Below are 22,525 nucleotides of genomic sequence, written 5' to 3'. Positions count from 1 at the left end.
AAAGATATTGCTTTCCATTGTGTGTGCAAATTAGATGCTACTGTTGTCTTAATGCAGATATCTAGAGGCTCCATTAGAATATGAAATCAATACTCAGCTACAATAATGATGAATATTTTCTATGTTAAAGAAATACCAAACCATATCAGATGAGGGGGGGGGGATAAGGTGGGGTGGATAAGAGTTTCAGTCTTGTTAGATAGAACTATACTCGGTTTAATTCTATTGTTGTAGTCTTCACTTAAGATCCCACAATCAATAATTCCGGTTCACTTAAGATTCTGCTGTTAAAAAATAAACCAAACAAAGCAACAACAAATTTTACTACACAAGAGTCATCACTAAGATAAATATTATCCCCCTCTGGAGTGTAATAAGGGACTAAAAACGCTACTCTCCATATCATACTTTACTGAACAAAAAACAACTCTTCAAAGGTCATCCACGCTCATGCACGCGATCACACCTCCAAAGGTGCTGTTATCTCTTTTCTTTAAATATTTGAAATCATTGTGCGCTCCACTTTGTGGAAACCAGGAAACAAAATTATTGTAATCAATAATAATATTATTATTTATAGACCAAGACATACTGTTAGCAATCAGATAAAGCTGGCATTGACCCTCTTTAGTGTTCGCTATTCCTTACACATAAAGTTAGTTATGGCACATGCCTAGAATCATGCAATCATTTCTTAAATTCAGTTTAAATGTATATTTTTATCCATTTCTTATAATTAAATATTTTAGCATCTTGAAAGATTATCTTTATAATTTGGTATGTTTGATAATTGTATGTTACTCGTACAGGTTTTTTTCTTATTTTACACATCTTTTTTATTTTAAAACTAGATTATAACAAAAAACTCTTAAAGAATTGAACAGTCCGTATCACACACAGAATTTATTGGTTTTTTTCTCCCTGTCATTATCTGTCAGCCCGTCAGTTGATCACAATCTCTCTCTCTCTCTCTCTCTCTCTCTCTCTCTCCCTCTCTCCCTCTCTCCCTCTCTCCCTCTCTCCCTCTCTCACTCTCTCTCTCTCTCTCTCTCTCTCTCTCTCTCTCTCTCTCTCTCTCTCTCTCTCCCTCTCTCTCTTTTATTTAAGTTTTCCCATTCTCCTTCGTCCCTTCCCAAGGCCCGCCCCTCCTCTTTCATCCCAGCCCCATCCCCTCTTCTTTGCGTGCATTCCCCCACCCCGCCCACCCCCACAACGTGGCCCAGCCCGGTAAGATTCTATAAAAAGGAACGCCACAGTTTGTGATTTAGCTCACAGTCGGCCGCCATATTTGATCCCCACCGTGGCGTACTGCTCGTGGCGCCGCGAAGAGAGAGAGGAGGCTCCATTAGTTCTAAACTCCTTGATTTAGACACCTTTTCGAACATGAATGGTCTGAAATATAAACGACTTAAGGGCATAATGAATGGCTGAGGGCTCTAATTTGTTAAACGGGGTAAAAACGGTAACTCCTGCCCCATTTTAAGTTTGTTTACGTAAACAGCTGACTGTAGTGTAAGTGTGCCCTGCTAACTCAGTTATAGCCTATTGATCTTTCAGTTTTACAATTTGATTGACTTTAAAAATTCGTTTTTATTGTGTTTTAGTGGGTTTTTTAAAAGATTGATTTTCTTCTGCATCTCCCAAGGTGGACTCCTTACCATGAGGCCACTGAGGCGGTCTCTGTGCATGTGTGTGTGTATTTGTGTGTGCATGTGTGTGTGTGTATATGTGTGTGTGCGCTCATGTTTTTATAATGCTTTTGCAAAAGTTTAATTAGGAAGCGTAAGCCGACTCGCGAACTTCTGAGTGCGTGGTTTCGGTGAAATCGAGGTAATTGAGATCGCTTTTTCTTTGCTTTTTCGCTATAACACACCAAATGCTGTACACCTTGAAAAAGTTAAGCTTTTTTTTTGTTACTATATCGTAATTTGTTTTTCGCGAGTATTTGGAGCTGGAGAATTGCCATGGAAAGCGAAGCCCCTCGTGACTGGAATGCAAGGCCTGCCAGTTTGAAAAATAAACACCCATGCATAGAACCAACTCACTCGCCGCGAGGACAAGTGCGGTGCAGGCTAGGACAACACTCTGTGTTTTTAAAAAAATCGAAATAACGACAGATCACGTGTTTGAGGCAATAAAATACTGATTTGTAATGATCTCACGATTATAAAAAAATTAGGCTCCATTTATATGTTATAGTGATTGTACTCTGTTAATGTGGAGCTGTTTGGTGCACTTGGTACTCTTTTATTATCTGTCAAACATGGGGTTGCAACCAGTTAGCGAATTTAGCAATATTCAATTATATATTAAATTAAAACAGCTGCTATTTTCTTAAAAGTTGACTGAGAGGTAAAAGTATGGTACCAAAATTCACAGGAGACACAGGCCTTTCATGTGAAACAGATATATTTGACATACAGCTACTTTGAACATTTAGTTACTGGTACCTATGTTTAGTAGGGCTTACAATGCTACTCCGTTGTTGCATTCGACGTGAAAACCATTCTTGTTAAAATTTTGTTTTGTCCGTAAGCTTTTTTTCTGTAAATGAATAGTTTTCTACTTCTGTGTGTTACCTAGTAGTGGCACAGCCAAGATAACTTCCAAATTTTAAGTCTCTCAATTCTAAGACCTCGTTGCGATGGAAAAATGTTGCTCAACTTCAGAGCCCGTTTTCTCCTTTTCGTGTTTTCGCTCCTTGCATACTTAAAAGTTCCATATTTTTGTCAAATATTGTCTTATTTACTTCAATTTTTTTTCCAAATTGTCGTGAAATGGTGATAGTTTTTGGAAATTATGTTAACTAAATTTTGAAATTTCCTTCATACGACTGATTTTGACAGGGAGGGTCACAAACGTGGTTTCTCTATGGCAGTGTTAAAATCTAAATAGCACTTTCACTTAAATATTTCTGTTTGATCTCAATTTGCTTCTCTTCCCTCACCCCCTCTATCACGCGCACACACACACACACACACACAGACACACACACACACAAACATTCACACTCACACACACAGACATACTCAAGTCCTCTCTTCCTCATCTGTTTCTGGTGCATGTGTCCTCAGACTTGTGAAGGAGGCTGGCATCTCTGTACTGGACGCCTCAGCACTGTGGTACCTTCAGATGCTCACTACCACAGTCTCCGTGAACTTGGTACAGTCTCCAGCACTACGAACTATGCTACTGGAGCACACCAAGTGAGTGATATGTTGCTGGAACACCTTGAAATTGTGATGTGTTTCTGGAACACATCAAGATAATGCTGGTACACACTGAGATAATGATGTGTTGCTCAAACACAATGAGATAGAAATGTGTTAGTAGAACACAGTGACATATTAATTTGTTGCAGGTTTGAAGTAGTTCACCCCTTAAATGATTCAAATTGTGTTGATGAGTTCGTACAGCATTTGTAATCATGAAGTTTCTGAAATTTAGTAGTGTGTTAGCCCACTTCACCTTCAAGGTCTGTGTCACTATGTTCCTTGAAGCAACCTTCTTGACAAGGGGTATGCATTACAAAGTTTCTTCAAGTTAGTAGTGTTACCCCACCTTCGTGACGAGGTCTGTATCACTGCATATCCTAAATCTGTCTTCATGCTAAGGCTTATGTGTTATTTGTTGTTGTAGCATATCATGCCTGTGGACTGTACTAAAACAGCCAGCCTCATTTTTGGGATCCAATTTGTGTTCATGGGAGCGTAAAACATTAACAATCCTTACAAGTCTATCCTGTGGCTGACTTTGGTCATGGTTGATTGGCAAGTGACCTGGTGTAATTTGCTCCTTTTTTCCTATCAAACATCTGTTGTCCTTATCTCTCCTCCTTTTGTATGTTACACTTTAGTAACACCTCTAATCTTTGGCACTTATTTGAACTGATTGTGTTGCAAATGCTGCAAAACCCTTACTAAAACTGAAACTGACTTTGACCCTTGCCTTGTGCTCCAGGAAAGCACTGGAGCACATGCCTCCCCTGGTGCTGAGCTCAATGAGCAGCTCTCGGCCAGCCTTCCTCAGCAAGCATGTGCTGCACGAGCTTGAGGTTTTTGCAGAAACACTGTCACAAAGGTGAGTGATTCGTTTTTTTAGCGGCTTTGAGGGCTGAGAGGAGCTGGGTGTGGGAAATAACTCTTACTTGTCATCAGTCCTGGTCATGTTGAATAGATCAGCTCTGTGTTGTTCCTCCACTCAGTTTGTTGTTCTAAGAATGTTTAGGTTTGTGATTGTTTACTGTTTGTTTGGAAATACTTCCCCACTCCAAAGATCTAGTGTCTCCCTCCCTCCCCCCTCCCTCCATGACCCACTGGCCTATAAAATGGTACCACTGTTTGTGTCTTCTCTTTGTGAACGTCAACAGCACAGAGAATCCAGATCAGCTGACTGTGGATGGCCTTCAGGTACTCTTGGCCTTGAACTTTGCTCGAGGGAGTGTGGCTGGTCTCATCCGCATGCTTCACAGGTTCAAAGGTCAGTGCCATGTGTGTGTGGTGAGGGCATGGCTTACAGAGACTGATAATTTCTTGTTAGTGTCACACATTCTCTTTTCACTGACTTCAAGTGCTGGGGGGGGGGGGGGGGGTTCAAAAGTATTTTTCAGCAAATGATAATTTTCAGTTTTGGAGACAAGAAATGGAGCTTAGCTGCAGATATATCTTCCTTGTCATCTCTGATTGCTTCATGCAATCAAGACGTGGGAGTAAGTTACAAAGATAATTCTTGGATTGGCTTTGCTCTGGATCTATATTCCTAATGTATCGTGTGTGTCCACAGAGTTGCCTAGTGTGAGCCTTCCCTGTGCTGAGCTGCTGTCCAAGGCCATGATAAATAGGAACACTTGCTGGGAGAGCTTAGGTCAGTGTGTGTGTGGGGTGTGTGTGGGGTGTGTGTGTGTGTGTATGTTTGTGCCATGTGAGAGTTTGAGAGGAATCATGTGAGTGCATGTGTGTACATATGTTCATATGTATAGGTGTGTGTGTGTATGCCTAAATGTGTGTTCTGTATGTGAGTGTTGGTGTGTTTATGTCCATGGATGTAGGTTTTTGTGTACTCACTTGCTTGCTATTTTCATGTTTTTTTGTAAGATATCCATTGCTTTATATCAGAAAAGTTAAATACCAATTTTAGAGGGCTCAATGGCATCTCTGTTTGAAATTAAGTGTACCAAACTGTGTTAACACCACTTACCATATCACTGCTGCTCTCCCTCCTTCCTGCCACCCCATTCCATCCGTCCCCTCCACCTTTACTCCACATCTACCCACCACACCCTACCCCATCCTTCTTTTGCCACCCCAACTTATCCAACCCTTCCACACCCCACCCACCTTCTATCTACCCAACCATATTCCCCCTCCCGCTGTTTCACCCCATGTACTTCTTGCACGGACCCCCGTTATGCCCTCCCCTCTAACCTCATATAACTCTTACAGGTACCCCAATCTCTGTGTCTCTCTTGGCTTCCGATGGAGGTGAGGGGTCGGCCAATCTGGGGCCTGAGGTTGTCATCGAATCCTTCAGTGCCAGCTCTGGGAAGACTGCCTCTAGTAGTCCCAATAGAGGTGAGTGGTTGTAACCCTGACTGCACAATGCACTGACTGCTACACCGATCACCAATGTGATCACAACACTACTTTGACAATTGCACTTATCTGCTAGCAAAAATGTTGGTGCTTTGGACCTCTCTGTGAGCATATTTTACTTGTGATACAGGCTCCTGCGCACATCATGTGATATGATGTGTTTTTAGTGTCTTAATTCATTTGGTTTTGTGCGAATTGCAAGGCTGGCATGTTGTCACAATGGACCTTCCTGAAATGGATGACAGATGTGTATAAATGAAGGAGTATCACAGAAAGAAGTAACTGAGTTGTAATAGTAAAAGTAGTCGTACAGTAACAGAAGCATGGCCATTAATTGGGATACAGTGACACAGATCTATATAAACAACAGGAGGATATCACAGAAGCAGGATCCGTCCAGTTACATGCGACATTGAGAGGGGAAAACAACCTTTGTCAGCAGTTTTTTCAAGAAGTCTAATTTCCAGACTCCAGTCACACCTGTGTTACATGCTGTTTTATCATTTGTCTCAAGATATGGAAGAGCTGAAGTGAGATCTCTACAAGTAGGAATATGTGTCAATTGACGTCACTTTTTTTGCCTAAGCTACTGCACTGGCTTACCATGTTCTTACAGGTTATGTCTTTGAGGTTATTTTTGTTGCATGTTACATCAACTGTTTTGTCTGTTGCAGCATATGTGACGGATGAAGGGGTCACCAAATGCACCATGATCTTCAAATCAGAAGAAAATGTCAAACTCACCAAGATCAAAATTCAGGTTTGCGAAAGCATTTTTCTTTACTCTTGTTTTGTGACTTTTTCTGTGTCAAATCTGATGTAAACTTCCAATATCTCTATTATGTATGCTAACTTGAATGTGTAAGTTTAAGTCTACATTAAGATTTTCCCTGTATTTGTTGCTACTGTTGCTTGGTTCACAGTTCAGAGAGAGGTCCTCCTCATCAGTGTGTTCATTTCTTTAGTGTGTGCCTGTGAAACAACTTTAATAGCATGGATGGTGAAAATTGAGACAATAGTAGTTCCTGACAGAGCAGACAGTTCTGAATATGTTGTTCTTTAAAACATTCAAATGTCATGAGTAGCTTTTGAAGAATAACAGGTTTTGTGGGGCAAGGTACGAAGGTACATAATGGAAAAATGCATGCACCATGTTGAAGATAATGTAATTTGAGATTTTACCTTACCACAATCTTCATTTTTACAAGTTAAATTCTGTTTCATTCCTTTTAAACGATTTGAGAATGAAGAAACGTCCTATTGTTGCCAAAACTGCTATTTGCCCCATGTTTGGGTCATTTCCATAGTCACATATGGTTACACATATGACTGGTGTCTGTGGTGTAAAGCCTTTACCGCAGTATGACAGTTTGTCCTGGGACAGACCTGTCTGGATTTTGAAACCATTGAATTAGAGTATAATGTACCGTACCTATTAGGACAGGACATTTTTGTCGCATTGAGTCCCAAGCAGCTATGAATTGCTACAAAATCGATGGGACAGGACAATACCAGTCCCGTTGTGACATCGTCTGTGATCATAGAGAAATATAGCCACCTACCACATTAGGACAAAGCTGTCCCCCAGACTTGGTGATGCCTGCTGTCAAGATCGCGAGGTTTGCGGGTTGTGACGTAGAATCACTTTATAATTTGCCGCTGCGCAGTATTAAATTTGGGGCACAAATTTTTTACCATAATTATTGCATCTCGAAAGTGATATCATTTTCGGAATCAGCGTCTCAAAATAAGCTAAATGGCTGGTGAGGAACCTGATTTGATGTAATACTATGTAAATTTCAGCAATTTATTTTATTTTTTCATTGATCGTCAATGATGAAGTTGTGTATCAAGGTCATTAGGTGCGTTGCACATCTGCAGTAAAGTCAAAGCTTCTACACACATCACAGTGCAGACTTTTTTTGTCAGCTGCAGTCACTCGGTTTTTTCTAAACAGTCTATTCTCATCAAAATGGATGTTGGTCCAAATTGAACAGAAAACTTTATTTGTGCAGTGGAAAATAAACCATGTTTGTACAACAGGCTAATGTTGCCTAGTACGGGCTGATTTTTGCTAATTTTGGGTCACTGATCACGAAAATCTTTTTTTCTCTTTTATTTGGACAATATTGAGGAAATCTTTGGAATGCATTTTTAACTCCGTCGTGGGCAACAATAAAGAAGCCGCCTTATGCGCCGAATCAGTCCTGTACTAGTGCGGTATCTGTTTTGACACGCAAAAAATCGACGGTGGGACAGGACAGTCCTGTCCGAGACAAGAATGTCATAGTGCGGTAGAGGCCTAATAATTTTACTCTTTGTTGTTGCTTGCAGACAGTATGAGTTCAATTCATGAAGGAAAGATTTTTATGGAGTAAGTCTGTCAGTCTTCTGGGGTGCTGTATCCCACTCAGCCTAGGTTGACCCTGACAGATAGGGTCAAAGTAGCACAGCTCTTAAATTATGTACTTTAACCATTTTACGATCTCCTGTCAAGACTCCCAACTTCCCCAAAGTCCCTCTTACAACTTTCTCTCTTTTGCAGGTTTCCCCTGGCAACAAGGGTGCCCGCCACGGACTGGTCTTTGTCTATAACCCAGAGTAAGTACTGTCCCCTGGTGGTGGTGCAATGTGTTAATCTGGGCCATGTCACGTGGTGGCATTTGTCATTGGTAACAGCATGTCCCCTGATGGTTATTTGTCATGGGAAACGGGATACTGTCCCCTTTTTGGAATGAATTTTAGGAAGGAAACTTGGTCAATCAAAAATAACTTCTGTCAGTTGGAGTATTTGTGTATGTGTGTCAGGGGAGGGGGGGGGGGGAAATCACCTCTTTCAATCCCAAGGACTTCTTTGCTTTTCAACAGATGCTTTGAATGTGTTCATGATAATTCTTCTCTTTCCTGTTCTTTTTTAATGTTGTTCTGTGACTAAGATAGTGTGGACATGCATCTTTACAGCACACACACTGACACTCATTCACATTCACTAACACGTGTGGCCAGAGATCTAGCTATGACAGTGGATCTGTGACTGTTGATGTGCAATGCTGCTGTAGCAGACGTGGTTGTTTATGTAGAGGAGGCAAAAACTACATGCAGACCAGTAGGTGAATTTATGTGTGTTGATAAGACTTGCATATACAACAATAATCTTGTTGTTAACCCTTGACCCAAGGCGTATACTTGATCGTACTTTACTGTTACCCTTCTCTGCACCGAATGCAGGCCTTAGCCTGCCATGGTAATGTTTGATCCAAGGGAGCTCAGATGCAAGGGTTCTCTAGGCTGAGGGGTCCTCAACTCATGAGGTTACATTCACATCACGTTGGTGCACCCTGTATCCCATTTGATGTTCCCCACATTTCAGCACCATCCCAGAACTGAGTGAGAAGTTTGACAAAGAGGAGCACATGAACTTCTTCAGCAAGTACGATTTCTGGAGGTCCAAGGAATTTGAGTTCAGCATTGGCTACAGGTTGGTGTCCCAGCCACAGATTTCTTACTCAATCCACCCGCTAGTTCTTTTAAAACTGTCAGTGTATGAACATTATCTTCAACTTTTAAAAAATAGCTTTGCGGAGAGATTTAATTAATTTTTATATATTGTTCAAAATAGTATCCTTCTGCAGCTGCAAACCTTTGTAACTTCTGTAACTAGCTAGGGAAAGCTGTTAGGTAGTAGTTTTTCTAGAATGTTCTTCAGATATTGATGTATTGCTAAAGCACGAGCTGCTTTCGTGGTAAAATGACAAGCTGCAAGATCTTTTTAAGCTTGGGAAAAGGAAAGGCTTTGATTATCTGAGTGTTTTTTTACTCTGGGTTTTGGAAATTTCTGATTCTCCTCTTCTTAAAAGCTTTTCCGGTGGAACATAGTTGTTCTATGAATGTTTAGTGTGATAGCTGAGCCCTGCTAAAGTCATTATAGTCAGTCTAACATGTTTTGTGTGTGTGTCTATGTACTACAGGAAGGCTGGTCTGGGAGGCATGCCGGACAACCCTGTGGCCTACTTCAGATTTGATAATGACTGGTGAGTACACTTCTCATAATTCTGTCTGCTCTAATAACCCCCCCCCCTCCCTTTCATCTTAGGCTCTCCCTCTCTCACCCCTGACCTTGATTTTACAGTGAAGTGCTTTGGAAAATATTTTGGGTACACCCCTACCCCTACACCTCCCTTCCCAGTATCTATACGGGGTTTTTGGATTTTAAAAAATATCTTCTCATCTTCTTGTGGTCTGATACTATTTTATGTGAGTTTTCTCATACCTTTATGTCTTTTGTTGTATGAGATTCAGAAAGGTCTATCTACTTGCTGTGGATGTTTCAAGTTACCCTTTTGTTGTGGGTTCTATCTACAACGCACTACATGGTGATCAGCATTTCATTTTGAAATGACCATTCTGCTCAGAGAAAAATACACATGAAAAAGGTTTTTATCTTTTTTTATATTTAAAATTCAGTCTTTTAGATATCTCAAAAGTACCTTAAGTGCCGGTAGAACCCTTTAAATCTCGTACAGCACGTTTACTGTTTATTGAGCAGTGTATTAGTGACAACAGCTGCGTCTTGTAGAGCTACAGTGGTAATCTGACAGTCAAAAGGCTCTTGACGGACTACAGTGGTTGGTTGGATTTTGATTTGTTTATTTGTGGGGGGGGGGGGGGGATTTTTTTGCTGTTTGGTCGCTGCTGTTGCCCTCTCCTATCTCCTGCAACCCACAATTGCTCAAGTAACAATGACACATGTTCACAATCGCATTTTATAATCTCAACATGCTTATACATTCACACACATTCACTCTCTCACATAATATGCTCACACACACACAAAACATTTAGACACACACACATGCAATCACATACATACACACATAGACACACACACACACACTCACACACACACACTTAAACGTACAGACTCACTCCTGTTGATTTCTCCTCTCTTCTTTTTCTCTGCAGTGATATGCTTGATGTGCCGGTCAGCTGGGATGCTGTTGGCCAGGTGAGTAAACTGTCAGCAGCAGCTAGTCTCATTTGTTTTTTCAATATTAGGTTGCTGTTTATATGCCACCACTACATATACAGTGGAAATTTATCTAAGACGGCGACCTATTGTTGAGGAAAAAAGTGGCTGTTTTAGGCAGGTGACCGTCTTAGTGTCATTAAAATGTAAAAAGTATGCAGGAGAGTGAATGGGAAGTAGCTGTTTGTACAGGCGATTGTCTTATACAGTTGGCCGTTAAAACAGGTTTGACTGTATGATAGTACTAGTTGACCTCAGATCCTTGTGTCACCTTTAATAATAATGAGTAGATTTCTGCAGTGCCCACTCCCCAGTTGAGCTTTAGGCACTGTACATCAATAATGAAATCAGTCAGTCAAGCTAATAACAGAGAAATATACACTAACTGAGAGAAAATTGCACTGTGGTCTGTTAAGCGCTGATCCTAACTCACACCTCTAACAGTACATGTCATTGACCTCTGACATCAGGGTCTACGGTATAGTATATCCATTTGTGTGGTTGCTATCCCCAATATAGGATGGTTGTTATATTTGACCTCTATCCCCAATGCCCCTCATGACAGTGCATTTAGCTGACCTCTGACCCCAGGGTCTACAGTACAGCACAGTACATCGAGTTTACATATATCTCCAGTGTCCTGTGTGGAGAGGTTGATGTATTTGACCCCTATTCTCAACCCCCCCCTTGTGACAGTGTATCTAGTTGACTTCTGACCCTAATGCCCCTTGTGTCTCTCCCCTGACAGTACCTCCTGGTAAAGTTTCTGGAGCCTCGGCATGAGTCGGCCACTCGGCTAGGTATCGTGTCGGTGCGCTTTTCTGGCATCAGTCGTCAGGCTGCCATGATCAACAGACTTGAGGTGAGTCGGCAATAAAGGGAAAAGGGGGGGGGGGGTACTCTACTCTCAGACATATTGTTTCCCCTCTCCTAATGGGTTGTTGGAGGACACCCGCTGCTTGGCCCTACTTCTTTTCTTTCATTCTGTTGTTTCTGTCTGTCTATCTTGCTTTTCCTCAGCACTAAATGGCCATTACTGGGTTGATTTGCTTCACTTTACCTAAACTTTATTAGACTTCACTTTCCATTCTATCATGGGTGCCCGAAGGGTACCACTGGTAGGTCTTACTTTTTTAATTTCCCGTTGCTGTTTCTTTTGCTTTCTCCCAACACTAAATTGCTGCACACTCATATAAATGGGTTATTGGCGGGTGCTCTGGTGTGGTTTGCTTCTTCTTTCCTATCAAACATCTATCGTCCTTATCCCCCCTTCTTATTTTTAATATTTGTTACTCTCTTGTAACAGCTCTAATCTTCTGGCGCTCATATGACCTTATGCAGTTGTGAGCGCTGTAAAACCTCTACTAAAACTAAAAAACACTCTTATAATTTATGTAGTTGCGAGAGTCGTAAAACTTTTACCAAACGGAAACTAAATGGCTGTTATCCTTGATGTGCTTCTCTCTGCTCAAAATTCATCGTACTACATGTCACTAACATGTTCCTGTCAGTCTGTCGTGTCCTGGTCATATTGACGGAAGTTCTCTCCTTTATTCCCTCTATGCTTTGTGGACTGTGCAGAAGCCGCTGGCCATGCCTGACCCTGCCAAGAAGAGTACCTGTGATCTGCCGGAGATCATGGCGACAGTGCTGACCTTCATCACAGACCTGGCCACTGATCAGGTGAGACAACACTCAAGTAGACATTAGTCACTGCCTTAAAATTATAAAGTTGTATCTGACATTTTTGGCCATTTTGAGTTTCTAAAACCATGAGGTCAGAAACCAAATCTGCTGTATCAAAATTGTAAGATTATTCGGAGTCATCAAGATATTTAAAAAATTGCATTTAAGAAAGCTTGAAATGACGTGAAACTAAAAAAAATTTGCGTCAAAATTTTCCAAACTAGGAACTGAGCAGATAAAACTTTGTAATTCTAAGGTAGCCTAGTGTCATGTATCTCTGGATGACCGGATCTGGCTATGAATGAAGTAAGAAGACAAGCTCAGTGTAAGAATCTGTCATACGTCACTTTTTAAAAACAGCGTTAGGCAAAGTCTTACACTGAGCAATCAATTTTATAGACATTTAAAGCTTAGGGCTCTAGATGTGGATAACCATACCTTGCTACAGATCAGAGGATGCACATGTAAATATTTGGGTTCTTTAGAGATTTCTTTCAATTTTGGTCTCTCTTATCTCCCGGTCAGGTGCGGCGTCGGAGCATGTTCCGGCCTCAGTTTGAGTTCCTTGACCTGTCAGATCTGGATGCCACATCCCTGTGGGAGCTACACCTGGCCTGTGAGGAGAGGTAAGCTCTTGTAATCGATGCTGTTAGATCATGTTGATGACACAAACGTCGTCATTGATGCAGATAAATTGATTCTGGCACAGTTAGATCATTTTATTAAGGTGGATAGATTTTTTTTCATAATGATACAGAGCTTATCAGAGACACAAATAGATTGTTTCAGCGACACTGTTTGGTCATGTTGAAAACAAACTCTACAAATGTCATTGACATGAATCACTTTGTAGGTACACTAGCACAGTTTAATTTACTGCCCCATCACCCCCTCTCCTCCCCTTTCTGTTCTAACAGGCTTAAAGAGGAGGGTCTCAGCACCAAGGTGTTCAACCAGTGGCAGAGATCATCAATGCTACTGCTGCAGCTGATCCATGGTCTCATTCCTGTTCTGGCATCCAGCAAAGCCACATCAGAGGTACTCTCTCTCTCTTTCTTCGATATATATATATATCTTTCTCTCTCTCTTTCTCTCTCTGTCTGTCTCAGTTTTCTGTTAGTCTGTCTGTCTGTCTCTGTCACTCTCTTGCTCTTTCTCTCTCTTATTTTCTGTTTCTCTGTGTGTCTTTCACACTGTCTTCCCTCCTCCCTTTCTGTCCTGCTCTTCTTCCCATTCTACTCCCTCCCCCCCCCCTCTGTCTCTCTCTATCCGTCTGTTGCTATGTATGTTTCTCTCTCTCTGTGTGTCTGTCTATCTCTGTCTTTCCCTCTCTCCCTTAGTTCATATTTCATTGTATCCAAAAACCAAAAAATCTGAAAAGTTTATTTCACAGAAACAGAAAAATGCAGAGAGTGAGTGAGCAAAATGTGTTTTGATTTATTTCTTTTCACATAAAACTGACACAGCTACTAATTAAGACATTGATATAGAATGACACTCAGTGTTTATTGCCATTGTCTTATTCAGTGGTGTGTGACTGCGACATTTCAGGACTTTTCCCAGGATATTTCAGGACTTTAGCAGAATATTTCATTGTCTCAAAGATTTGGTATAGAAATGCCTGCATTAAAAGTTGTAAGAATGTGTGAGGTTTTGTGAGTTATTAGTGTCTTAGAGTGTCAATGTAAGCTATGTGCCTGTTTGTATGTGTGTCCCATGATGTGTCATGCTGAGCAATGTACTTTGTCTCTCCCCCCACCCCCTCCCTTGCAGGCCAGTCGGGACGCTTTGTTCCAACAGCTGTGTGAGATTGTCAACACCCAGTCGGAGGTTGAGGTCACACCAGCAACAGCAAGTAGCATCACTTACGTGGACAAACTCAACATGATTCGGCAGATCATTATTGATGGTAGGGACAACTGTTGGTTTACTCAAATAGTCATTTCTTCAGTTAGTTAAAACATTAACATTACTGGACATAACTGAAAAGAGAAAAATAAAAAATCTTTTCTTACTGTCTGTTGTATTAAGTATTGGTCCATGTAAGGATATGAGGATTGTTCTATAATCTGTGATTATTGATTGTTATATTATTCTGTATACTGTCCTCAGTTGACATTATACTTTCAGTAGACCTGATTTTAAAACTAAATATTTCTTTGTTCTCTGACGCTGTATCCCACTAGTAGGGGTGCACCTTTATAAATAGATTGGAAAAAGCCTGCCTTCTTTGTAATCTAAATTAAGTTGAAAAGGTTTAAAACAAATGCAATCAATAAACTCTGATGCTTTGTTGGTCCATTGAACTAAACTGTTTTCAGCATTTGTTGAAGTCTGCCATTAGCATGGGTCTCAATAGTCCGCTATTTAGCGGATTTCCGCTACCGCCAGTTCCTCCACTAAACTCCGCTACCGTGACAGGGGGCCAATCAGAAAGAGAGTTGTTGGGAACAGGGTGACTGCCAGGCCCCGGGAATTTTTTAAAAATCGCCGAGACCCGCGAAAATACATAAAAGATTTCAAATATTTGAAAACCAAATCCAATAACGTCTTTAAGTTCATTTCTGCCGGTCGCGATTGTGACATTATTTCGGCTCTGAGAGTACGTTTCACGCGAACTAGTGGCTTTGGCGGCAAGCGGAATTGTGTCACCAATGCTCGACTAGAAAATCAAGATCTACTTTCGCTTTCGTTACCACCCAGAAATGTGTCAGTAATTGTCTGATAACACAACGTTTATTGTAACATGCAGGTTCGGCATTACAAACGGGGTGTCGCCATGAAAATAAATAAATATTCGTCACTGTGCTGTCACTTGTGGGGGCAACAAAAAAAAAAAAAAGAAAAGAAAGTTATACAAGCGTCTTGTCGGGCCTGCCATTGTGTCCGGTCAATGAACCTGCGCGCATTCTGAGCGCTGCGAAGTACAGGACTCAGGAATGGGGGGAGATTATTGATTTTTAAAAAAGAATCACTCGGGGATAGGGGGAGGGCTGGACGCAACACCTGAGGACAAAAACAGACAAACTGAAACTGAAAATAAATGTTTAATGTATAGAATTTTGATTACTACTTCAGCTCTCTGCGTTGGTGCAAGCCTTGTGTGAAATCGGGAATGGTCATAACTTGTAAACGAGTTATGGAACTTAGGGGCCTGAGTGTTCGCGTCTCATTGGATTGGTGACAGTAAATTAGATCTCTATATTTTAGCTTTCTGTTCAAGATTCGCAGATTTTCAGTATCACTGCATCTTGCCCTCCCACAGTTCTTACACCTCTCACACTGAATAGGTCTACTTGAGCTATTCTACTGTACTTTGAGTTCGAGCATTATTTTTGTCTTTCATGTTTATTATATAGGCCTATATATATGATATGAATCATGACAGTCGATATTCTGGTTCCAGGCTCAAAACAAGATTCATTTCTATATAGATTATGTATACAGGCGAATATGATGAAGGGAAAATATTAATAAGTCGCACAAGACCCCAGGCGCCACCACTTTCTGTACGTAATCAAGATTGTAAATATTTGGTACGTGACTCTTACTTGAAATTATCTTCCAAACTCTCAAATTAGTGTGAAATAACCTTGCTGTGATAAATTGATGGTTTTTATTTCAGCATTCTAGGGTTCAACAGTATAATAATAATGGGTGTTTCGCGAAAATGGTCTTCTGTGGCAATCTCCTGGAAAGTTCCTCCTTTTTTGGAATTCTGAGTTGAGACCCATGCATTAGGAGAGTGAAAAAATTGTCCCTTGGTAATCTGGAAATCTATGCCAGAGTGTCCAAATTGACATGTTGACTTTCTTTATGTAAAGTAACTCGTAATGTTGACCTTTGACCCCTCCTGAATGAAGTAACCTGTATTATTGACCTAATTTTTTTGCAGTACCATGTCAGAGTATACTCATGCCGTGGTGTTGTCTCTCTATGTCTGGCCAGGTGCTCCGCTTTTCTTCCCTGAGAAGACAAAGAAACGTGACGAGCTGTTCAAGTTGATGAAGACTGAGATACACACGCACACCTTTACCTGCTCATTCTCACATACACACAAGTACACTCAAACTCCCAAATCTATGGAGACTGACTTTTCTGTTTTCCATCTTTACCCCCCCCCCCCCCCCCCTTCCAGGACCAGTCTAGCCAGCCCAGCATGTCCCTAGTGTTCCAGTCTCTGTGTCAGTTTTTCAGCTCTGTTGACCCCAAGGGCCTGCTGGACCTACCAAGCAAGACTGCCACGGTCAGTGCTTGTGTGGGTTTGTGTGTGTTTGTGTGTGTGACAGTCTACCAGTGTGTGCAAGTGTGTTTGTGTGTGTGTGTATGTATGTGTTTGTGTGACAGTCTACCAGTGTGTGTGTGTTTGTGTGTGTGTGTGTGTGTGACAGTCTACCAGTGTGTGTGTGTGTGTGTGTGTGTGTGTGTGTGTGTGACAGTCTACCAGTGTGTTTGTGTGTGCTTGTGCATGTGCACCTGAGAAGACAAAGCATGCGCGACAGTGAGTGAGTATTCCCAGAACTTTTTTGCCAGCAACAAACTGGATTTTATGTGTTCTTTAGTATTGTGTGTGTCTGTTTATGTGACTGTCTGTATGTGCAATTCTGACTGTATGACTCTGTGTTTATCTGAGTAACTCTGTGTCTTTGTCTGTCTATCTGTGTGACTCTGTGTGTATATCCCCAGAACCTATGTGCTGCCAACACACTCGACATGATGCGATCTCTACTGGTGGTAGCCACCCAGGAGCAAGAGGGCCTTCACCTGACCTCCCACACTCACCGACGACAGCCCACACCCACTACACCCAGCACTCCCACAGCTACTGTGACAACATCGGAGATTCCGGCAGCCTCCCCTGCCACAACCACCACAGCAACAACAACATCTGTTCCTGCATCAGTCACCACGGCAACAGCAACGACCAGCACAGCAGCAACAATGTCGGATCTCACCTCGTCCACCTGTCCCCCTCCCACTACAACCACCTCTGCCCCTCCTACAACAAACGCCTGTACCCCTTCTTCAACTCCCCTCCCTGCTTCACCGGACGTCAAAACACAGCTGTCCAAAGATCTTCCAGAACGTTCTCCAGAGTCCCCCTGTTCAGCTCCTTTGAAGGCTGTCGGGGCGGGGGTGGGGGAAGGTGAGGGCACTGCCACGGGAGCAAAGACCTCGGAGGTGGTCAAGCCTGTGTCGGAGAGTGGCCCACAGATGACCTACTTGGTACGGCTGACGGCCTCGCTCCAGACAGCCCTCTTCTCCTGGTGCTGGCAACAGTTGGAGGCGACGGTGCCGCAGGAGGAGGAAAAGTTTTACAACTTTGTCAACGACATCATCGTCACTTGTGAGTACCTTCTGCATGCCTTGTGAGCACATTTGGGATTTTCTCTTTGTGCGTGACCATACTTCATGCGGTGTACTTGTTTTTCAAATAGCACCCACACACCTTACCATACTTCTTTCAGCAACCTGTTTTATAAATAGCTCTTTCACTGTATTCTTATGTATTCTTGACAAGTAAAAATGCTTACTTTTTAGTGAATTATCTAAAGTTTATTTCTTTTCCGTTAGATATTTGAGAAAACATTTTCATAGGATAAATATAACTCCTTGGCTGTAGAAACCATGCGCATACATTCAGAATCAGAAATTTGCAATGTCTACGGGGTTCATGATGACTATCATTTCAGTATGTGTTGAGGCAGAATAAATGTGACAGGCAGACAGCACTGGCAGCCTCATGTTCTGCCAACTCAGTAATTCCTTTGCTGGGTCATTTTTAAACAGAATGTGGTGTTTTGTGGGACATGTGTGTCAGTCTGTCTGTAACGTATTTTGTATGTAATGATTTACTCTTCTCTATTCCAGACTCTTGTGAAGTGGCAGGGAAAGCAAATCAGTACTTTGAGAAGTTCAAATCTATGTCTTTCAATGAAGTGGTAAGCATTCTATCTCTGATTTAATTATTATCAGTATGTATATGCAGATTAATACATTGTGGCGCCTGTGGTCAAGTGGATAAGGCTGTCAGACTCTCAACCATAAGGTCATGGGTTCGAATCCTGTCAGAGACCTGGTGTTGTGTCCTTGGGAAAGGCACTTTACTCAAATTTTCTTCACTTCACTCAGGTGGGAATGGGCACCCGGCTTTTGACAGCAAAAGATTATGTCAGATTGATAATGTTTTGGTGTGTGTAATCCGCAGCTTGCACTGTATGTTTTCCAGGAAGCTGAAAATGTTTCTAAGTATTGTTTTAGGGTCTGCTGGGGCAACGATAGTCATAAAATGCATAGAGCGTGCTGTGGAGTATGGATATGTGCTATATAAATGCATTTATTATCATTATTGCTATATCATTATTATTATCATTATTATTATCATTATAATCTGCCTTCTCTTCTCCTTTCTGGCTTGTTCCCTCCTTCCTTCCAGGCCTTTTACATGATTTTGTTCCTCTCACTCTCCTGATGTTAAATGATTGTATCTCATTCTCTCTTCTCATTCAATGTATTATATCCCTTTTTCTCTGTCATGTGCTATGTGTTTGTACCCCTTTTTTTCTTAGAATTTTTTCTTTCCTCCTTTATTTTTGTCTGTCTGTCTTACTCTTTCCTTTGCACAAAATGGCCGTTATTGTCTCCCTTTGCTTCTCTGAAACATCTCTTCTTGCGCTGCTTGATTGTAAGCATTTCTCTCAGTCCCGAGTTCCATTACTATGTCGTTTTTCTCTCCTCCAGAAGGCTGAGTCTGATGCAGAAGAACCATCCTTCCTCTTCATCCTAGTCCGGCAAATGGTGAGTGATGTTTTTAAAGAGATTTTTACTCTGTCCATGTGCCCGATATGGGGTGGCTGATCATCAGTTTCTGTACAGCTCATGTCTCTCTCTCTCTCTCTCTCTCTCTCTCTCTCTCTCTCTCTCTCTCTTCCATTCTTTTCCTTCCTCCTGGAACTTTCCCTTTGTCTTTTCTTCACGCTCTTATTTCAGAATTCCCCCTTTTATCACTTTTTGTAATGAGTTAGCAGTGGGTAATTGGTAACTGCTTTTTAGTGTGTTTTGTAAGTAGGTTAGGTTTTTGTTTTTGTTTTTTTTCATTTGTATGTGCTTTGGGGTAGCCAGAGCTATTGAGGTATACCACTGGGTTTTTTTTGTGATGACTCCCTGAATATGGTTGTGTTGTGTCTAAATTGTGGTGTCGATAGGTGTAAGATGCATCCCATGACATTGGTGTGTCTCTTGCGTAGGACTTACTTCTGTTCTTTCCCACCGTTGTTTCTGTCTGTTTGCCTTTTTTTTCCAAACACCAAGTGATTGTTATTATGTGATCTGCTTCTCTTTACTCAAACTCAACCCCCCCCCCCCCAATTTTTGGACTACTCAGATGCTATTACTGTCTAGTGTTGTTGACCACCTAAATATGTCAAGCAAGGTGCGTCTGCTGCACGACCTAAAACCACTGATCACCGCAGTTACCGAGGTGGCCAGGAACAACCCGGAGCTTTTCTGTGATGTGAGTTGACCATAACCCTTTAGTCGTCTTATCAGTTGACATCGTCCTATTTGTTATCCTCCCAGATGCTATAGACTCTTTTCTTTTCCTCACAATTGACATTAACCCCTTGCTGTCTTCCTTGGTGGATTTCACATTTGTGAGGCAGCGTGGTGGAATCAGGCTCTCGTCAATTTTGAGGCATGTAGAGTTATTGGTATCATCTTAAAGCTTATTCACTTGTCTTTATTTGTATGAAAAAAATATCCTTTTATCTTGAGTACAAGTCAAGATATTTGCAAATAAAGGAGGTGAGTGTCATCTGTTTACAGAGATAAAATTAGTGAGAACATGGTCGCCAAAGATTAGTTATTTCCTTAGATTTAGAGTCCGTGGTAACTGAAAATGTACATTTTTCGTGAATTTAATCAACTTTTTTCAGAAAAATCCACACAGAGATGAGTTATTTAATGGGCATGAAAGGTGTTCAGCCAAAAAACAAAAATTTGGTAAAAATTCATAAACCTGCGGAAAAATGCAAGTTTCTTCACTTTGATTATTTTGACGAGAGCCTGATGCCACCACGCTGCCTCTCATTTTCCGTGGTTGGATTGTGCTTAAATAATAATAATGCGAATTTAAATAGCGCCTATTCCCAAGAAGGCTGTAAGTGTTGCACAATGCAGAATTATCACTCAACTGACAAATCAAAAGATAGAAAATACACTTTATGAGACCATTTAACAACAACAACTGACACACAACTCCCTCACCTACACACATAACCACAAACAAAACTCTCTCTCTCTCTCTCTCTCTGATGTAATGCACATTTCTTTTGAAAGGTAATTCCGAATTTTAGGGTCTTTGGAAAAAAAGCTCTTCCAACTTTTTTGACTTTACAGTGGGCCCTCTCATGAGATTCTCACCTGAAGTTCTCAAATGTCTCAATGGGATGTATGGCTCTATAATGTCATTAAGATATTTTGGTACTTTGTTGTTCATCCACTCATGACACAAAAGAGCAAGTTTGTAATCAATTTTAGCTTTAATCGATAGCCAATATAGTTTATCAATAAAGGTATGATGTGTTATTTTGGGGATTTTTTAAAGATCAATCATGTTATCCTGCTGAGTAGCACTAGGTGTGTTGTATGTTTTGATGACTTTGTTCTTGCCTGAACTTAAATGTGCACGGTCAGTGAGTGGTTGGAGGGCACCCATGGTAGGTTCAACTTTACTCTCCCTCTTTGGTTTCTGTCTGTCTGTCTTGTTTTTTTCGGAGCTGTAAATGACTGTCAAAGGGTCAATGAGCTTGTCCTTGCTCAAAACAAAGACAACCCCCCCTCCCAAATACTGTTGAAGCTTTACATGGTGAGTTTTCCCAGAGTGATGGAACAACAACCATATAAACACCTTCAGTGCTGTCCATGAATCCAGGTTTGTAAGAGTTGTAGAGGTGAAAATTAAAATCTGTTTGTCTGAAACACATAGAGAAACATTCAAAATGAGTGGAAGTGAGTTTTGAAAGTTTAAGTACGTAGAAAGTTTCCTAACAACGCTTGTCATGCTGTGACTACATGACTTTTTTTTGGTCCTGATTTTCTTCTGCCTTTCCCTGACTGATGATCACTATGTGGTGTTGATTCTTGTTGTTGTTTTTGTTTGTTTCCCGTTTGTGGCTGCATCAGATCTGTTCCACGTGCTGGGACAACCTTGAGACGGAGGAGACAACCTTGAGGACCTGGGAGGTGGAGTCACCGCATGATTACCACAACCACTCAAACATCAACCAGGTAAACAATGCACACAGTCTCTCTTGAGTCTCTGCTGGCTCTTGCTCTAGGCATCCACATGTTATGAGGAAATGCTACTGATCACTTGGCTGTTTTTCAGACCCTTGACATCATTATCTTTTGAACTTTTCCATTATCATCATCACTGTCATCACCATCATCATTGAGTTATTATCATCTTCATTAACATCTTTCAGTTATTATCATCATCACTATTATTATCATCTTCATTATTATCACCCTCATCGTCATCATTACTCTCTTTCTTTTGTTTTTATTTATCATCACCATCATAATCATTGCCGTAGCCATGAGGTCTGTTCACAGATTAGCATTATGCAAGGTACCTTACTATGTCATATATTTCCCTGAGCTATTCAGGGGTGGTCTAGGTTTCCTCTGGTTGACTTACTCTGTATGCCAATATTTTGTCAAAACACATGGTTATATACGTCAGCTTATGTTTATGTCAAGTGTTGGGAAAAGGATGGAAGTCGGAAGAGATTAATGTGCACCTGTATACTTCTGTACGTGGTTACTAATGTCTGTGTGGTCACTAATGCCCTTGTGCGGACTATCTTCCCAGACATTCCACTGTCCCGGGGCCTCGAAACTGCTGGTGGAGTTTGACCCGCGCTGTGAGACGGAGCGGCGGTGAGTGGTATGAGTGACTGGTATACTTTACTTGATGATGTTAAGTGTTGCTGATCTTGTCTTTCTCTCTCTCTCTGTGTCTTTTTCAGTGAGTGGTTGACTGATGCTCTGTTATGGTTTTCTTTTCTTTCCTATCAAACATGTATGGTCCTCATCACTCTTCCTTCTTTTCTTTGTATGTTACTCCCTAGTAACACCTCTGATCTTCAGCACTTATGTATGACATTTTTGTTTTGCAAGTGCTATAAAACTTACTAAAGCTAAAACTCTCTCTCTCTCT

General features: G+C 41.3%; 1 protein-coding gene across 1 annotated transcript in view; it reads left to right on the top strand.

Moving 5' to 3' along the window:
- The window catches only part of LOC101846362 (zinc finger ZZ-type and EF-hand domain-containing protein 1), a gene marked incomplete in the record, with an annotated part of 86,668 nt that overhangs the window by 14,912 nt on the left and 49,231 nt on the right, over window positions 1-22,525 (top strand). The window contains 23 exon segments of the mRNA XM_013084372.2: window positions 3,075-3,206; window positions 3,961-4,080; window positions 4,370-4,479; window positions 4,783-4,863; window positions 5,442-5,570; window positions 6,266-6,351; window positions 8,137-8,192; window positions 8,962-9,069; window positions 9,560-9,622; window positions 10,554-10,596; window positions 11,366-11,479; window positions 12,199-12,300; window positions 12,829-12,929; window positions 13,221-13,341; window positions 14,077-14,212; window positions 16,252-16,403; window positions 16,442-16,549; window positions 16,990-17,650; window positions 18,175-18,245; window positions 19,045-19,101; window positions 19,688-19,816; window positions 21,487-21,591; window positions 22,178-22,245. Coding sequence (XP_012939826.1) covers window positions 3,075-3,206; window positions 3,961-4,080; window positions 4,370-4,479; window positions 4,783-4,863; window positions 5,442-5,570; window positions 6,266-6,351; window positions 8,137-8,192; window positions 8,962-9,069; window positions 9,560-9,622; window positions 10,554-10,596; window positions 11,366-11,479; window positions 12,199-12,300; window positions 12,829-12,929; window positions 13,221-13,341; window positions 14,077-14,212; window positions 16,252-16,403; window positions 16,442-16,549; window positions 16,990-17,650; window positions 18,175-18,245; window positions 19,045-19,101; window positions 19,688-19,816; window positions 21,487-21,591; window positions 22,178-22,245 — 2,853 coding nt within the window.

This window comes from Aplysia californica, unplaced genomic scaffold (assembly GCF_000002075.1).
Source record: "Aplysia californica isolate F4 #8 unplaced genomic scaffold, AplCal3.0 scaffold00287, whole genome shotgun sequence".
Classification (NCBI taxonomy): Eukaryota; Metazoa; Mollusca; class Gastropoda; order Aplysiida; family Aplysiidae; genus Aplysia; species Aplysia californica.
This window is presented reverse-complemented; position numbering and strand designations above follow the sequence as displayed.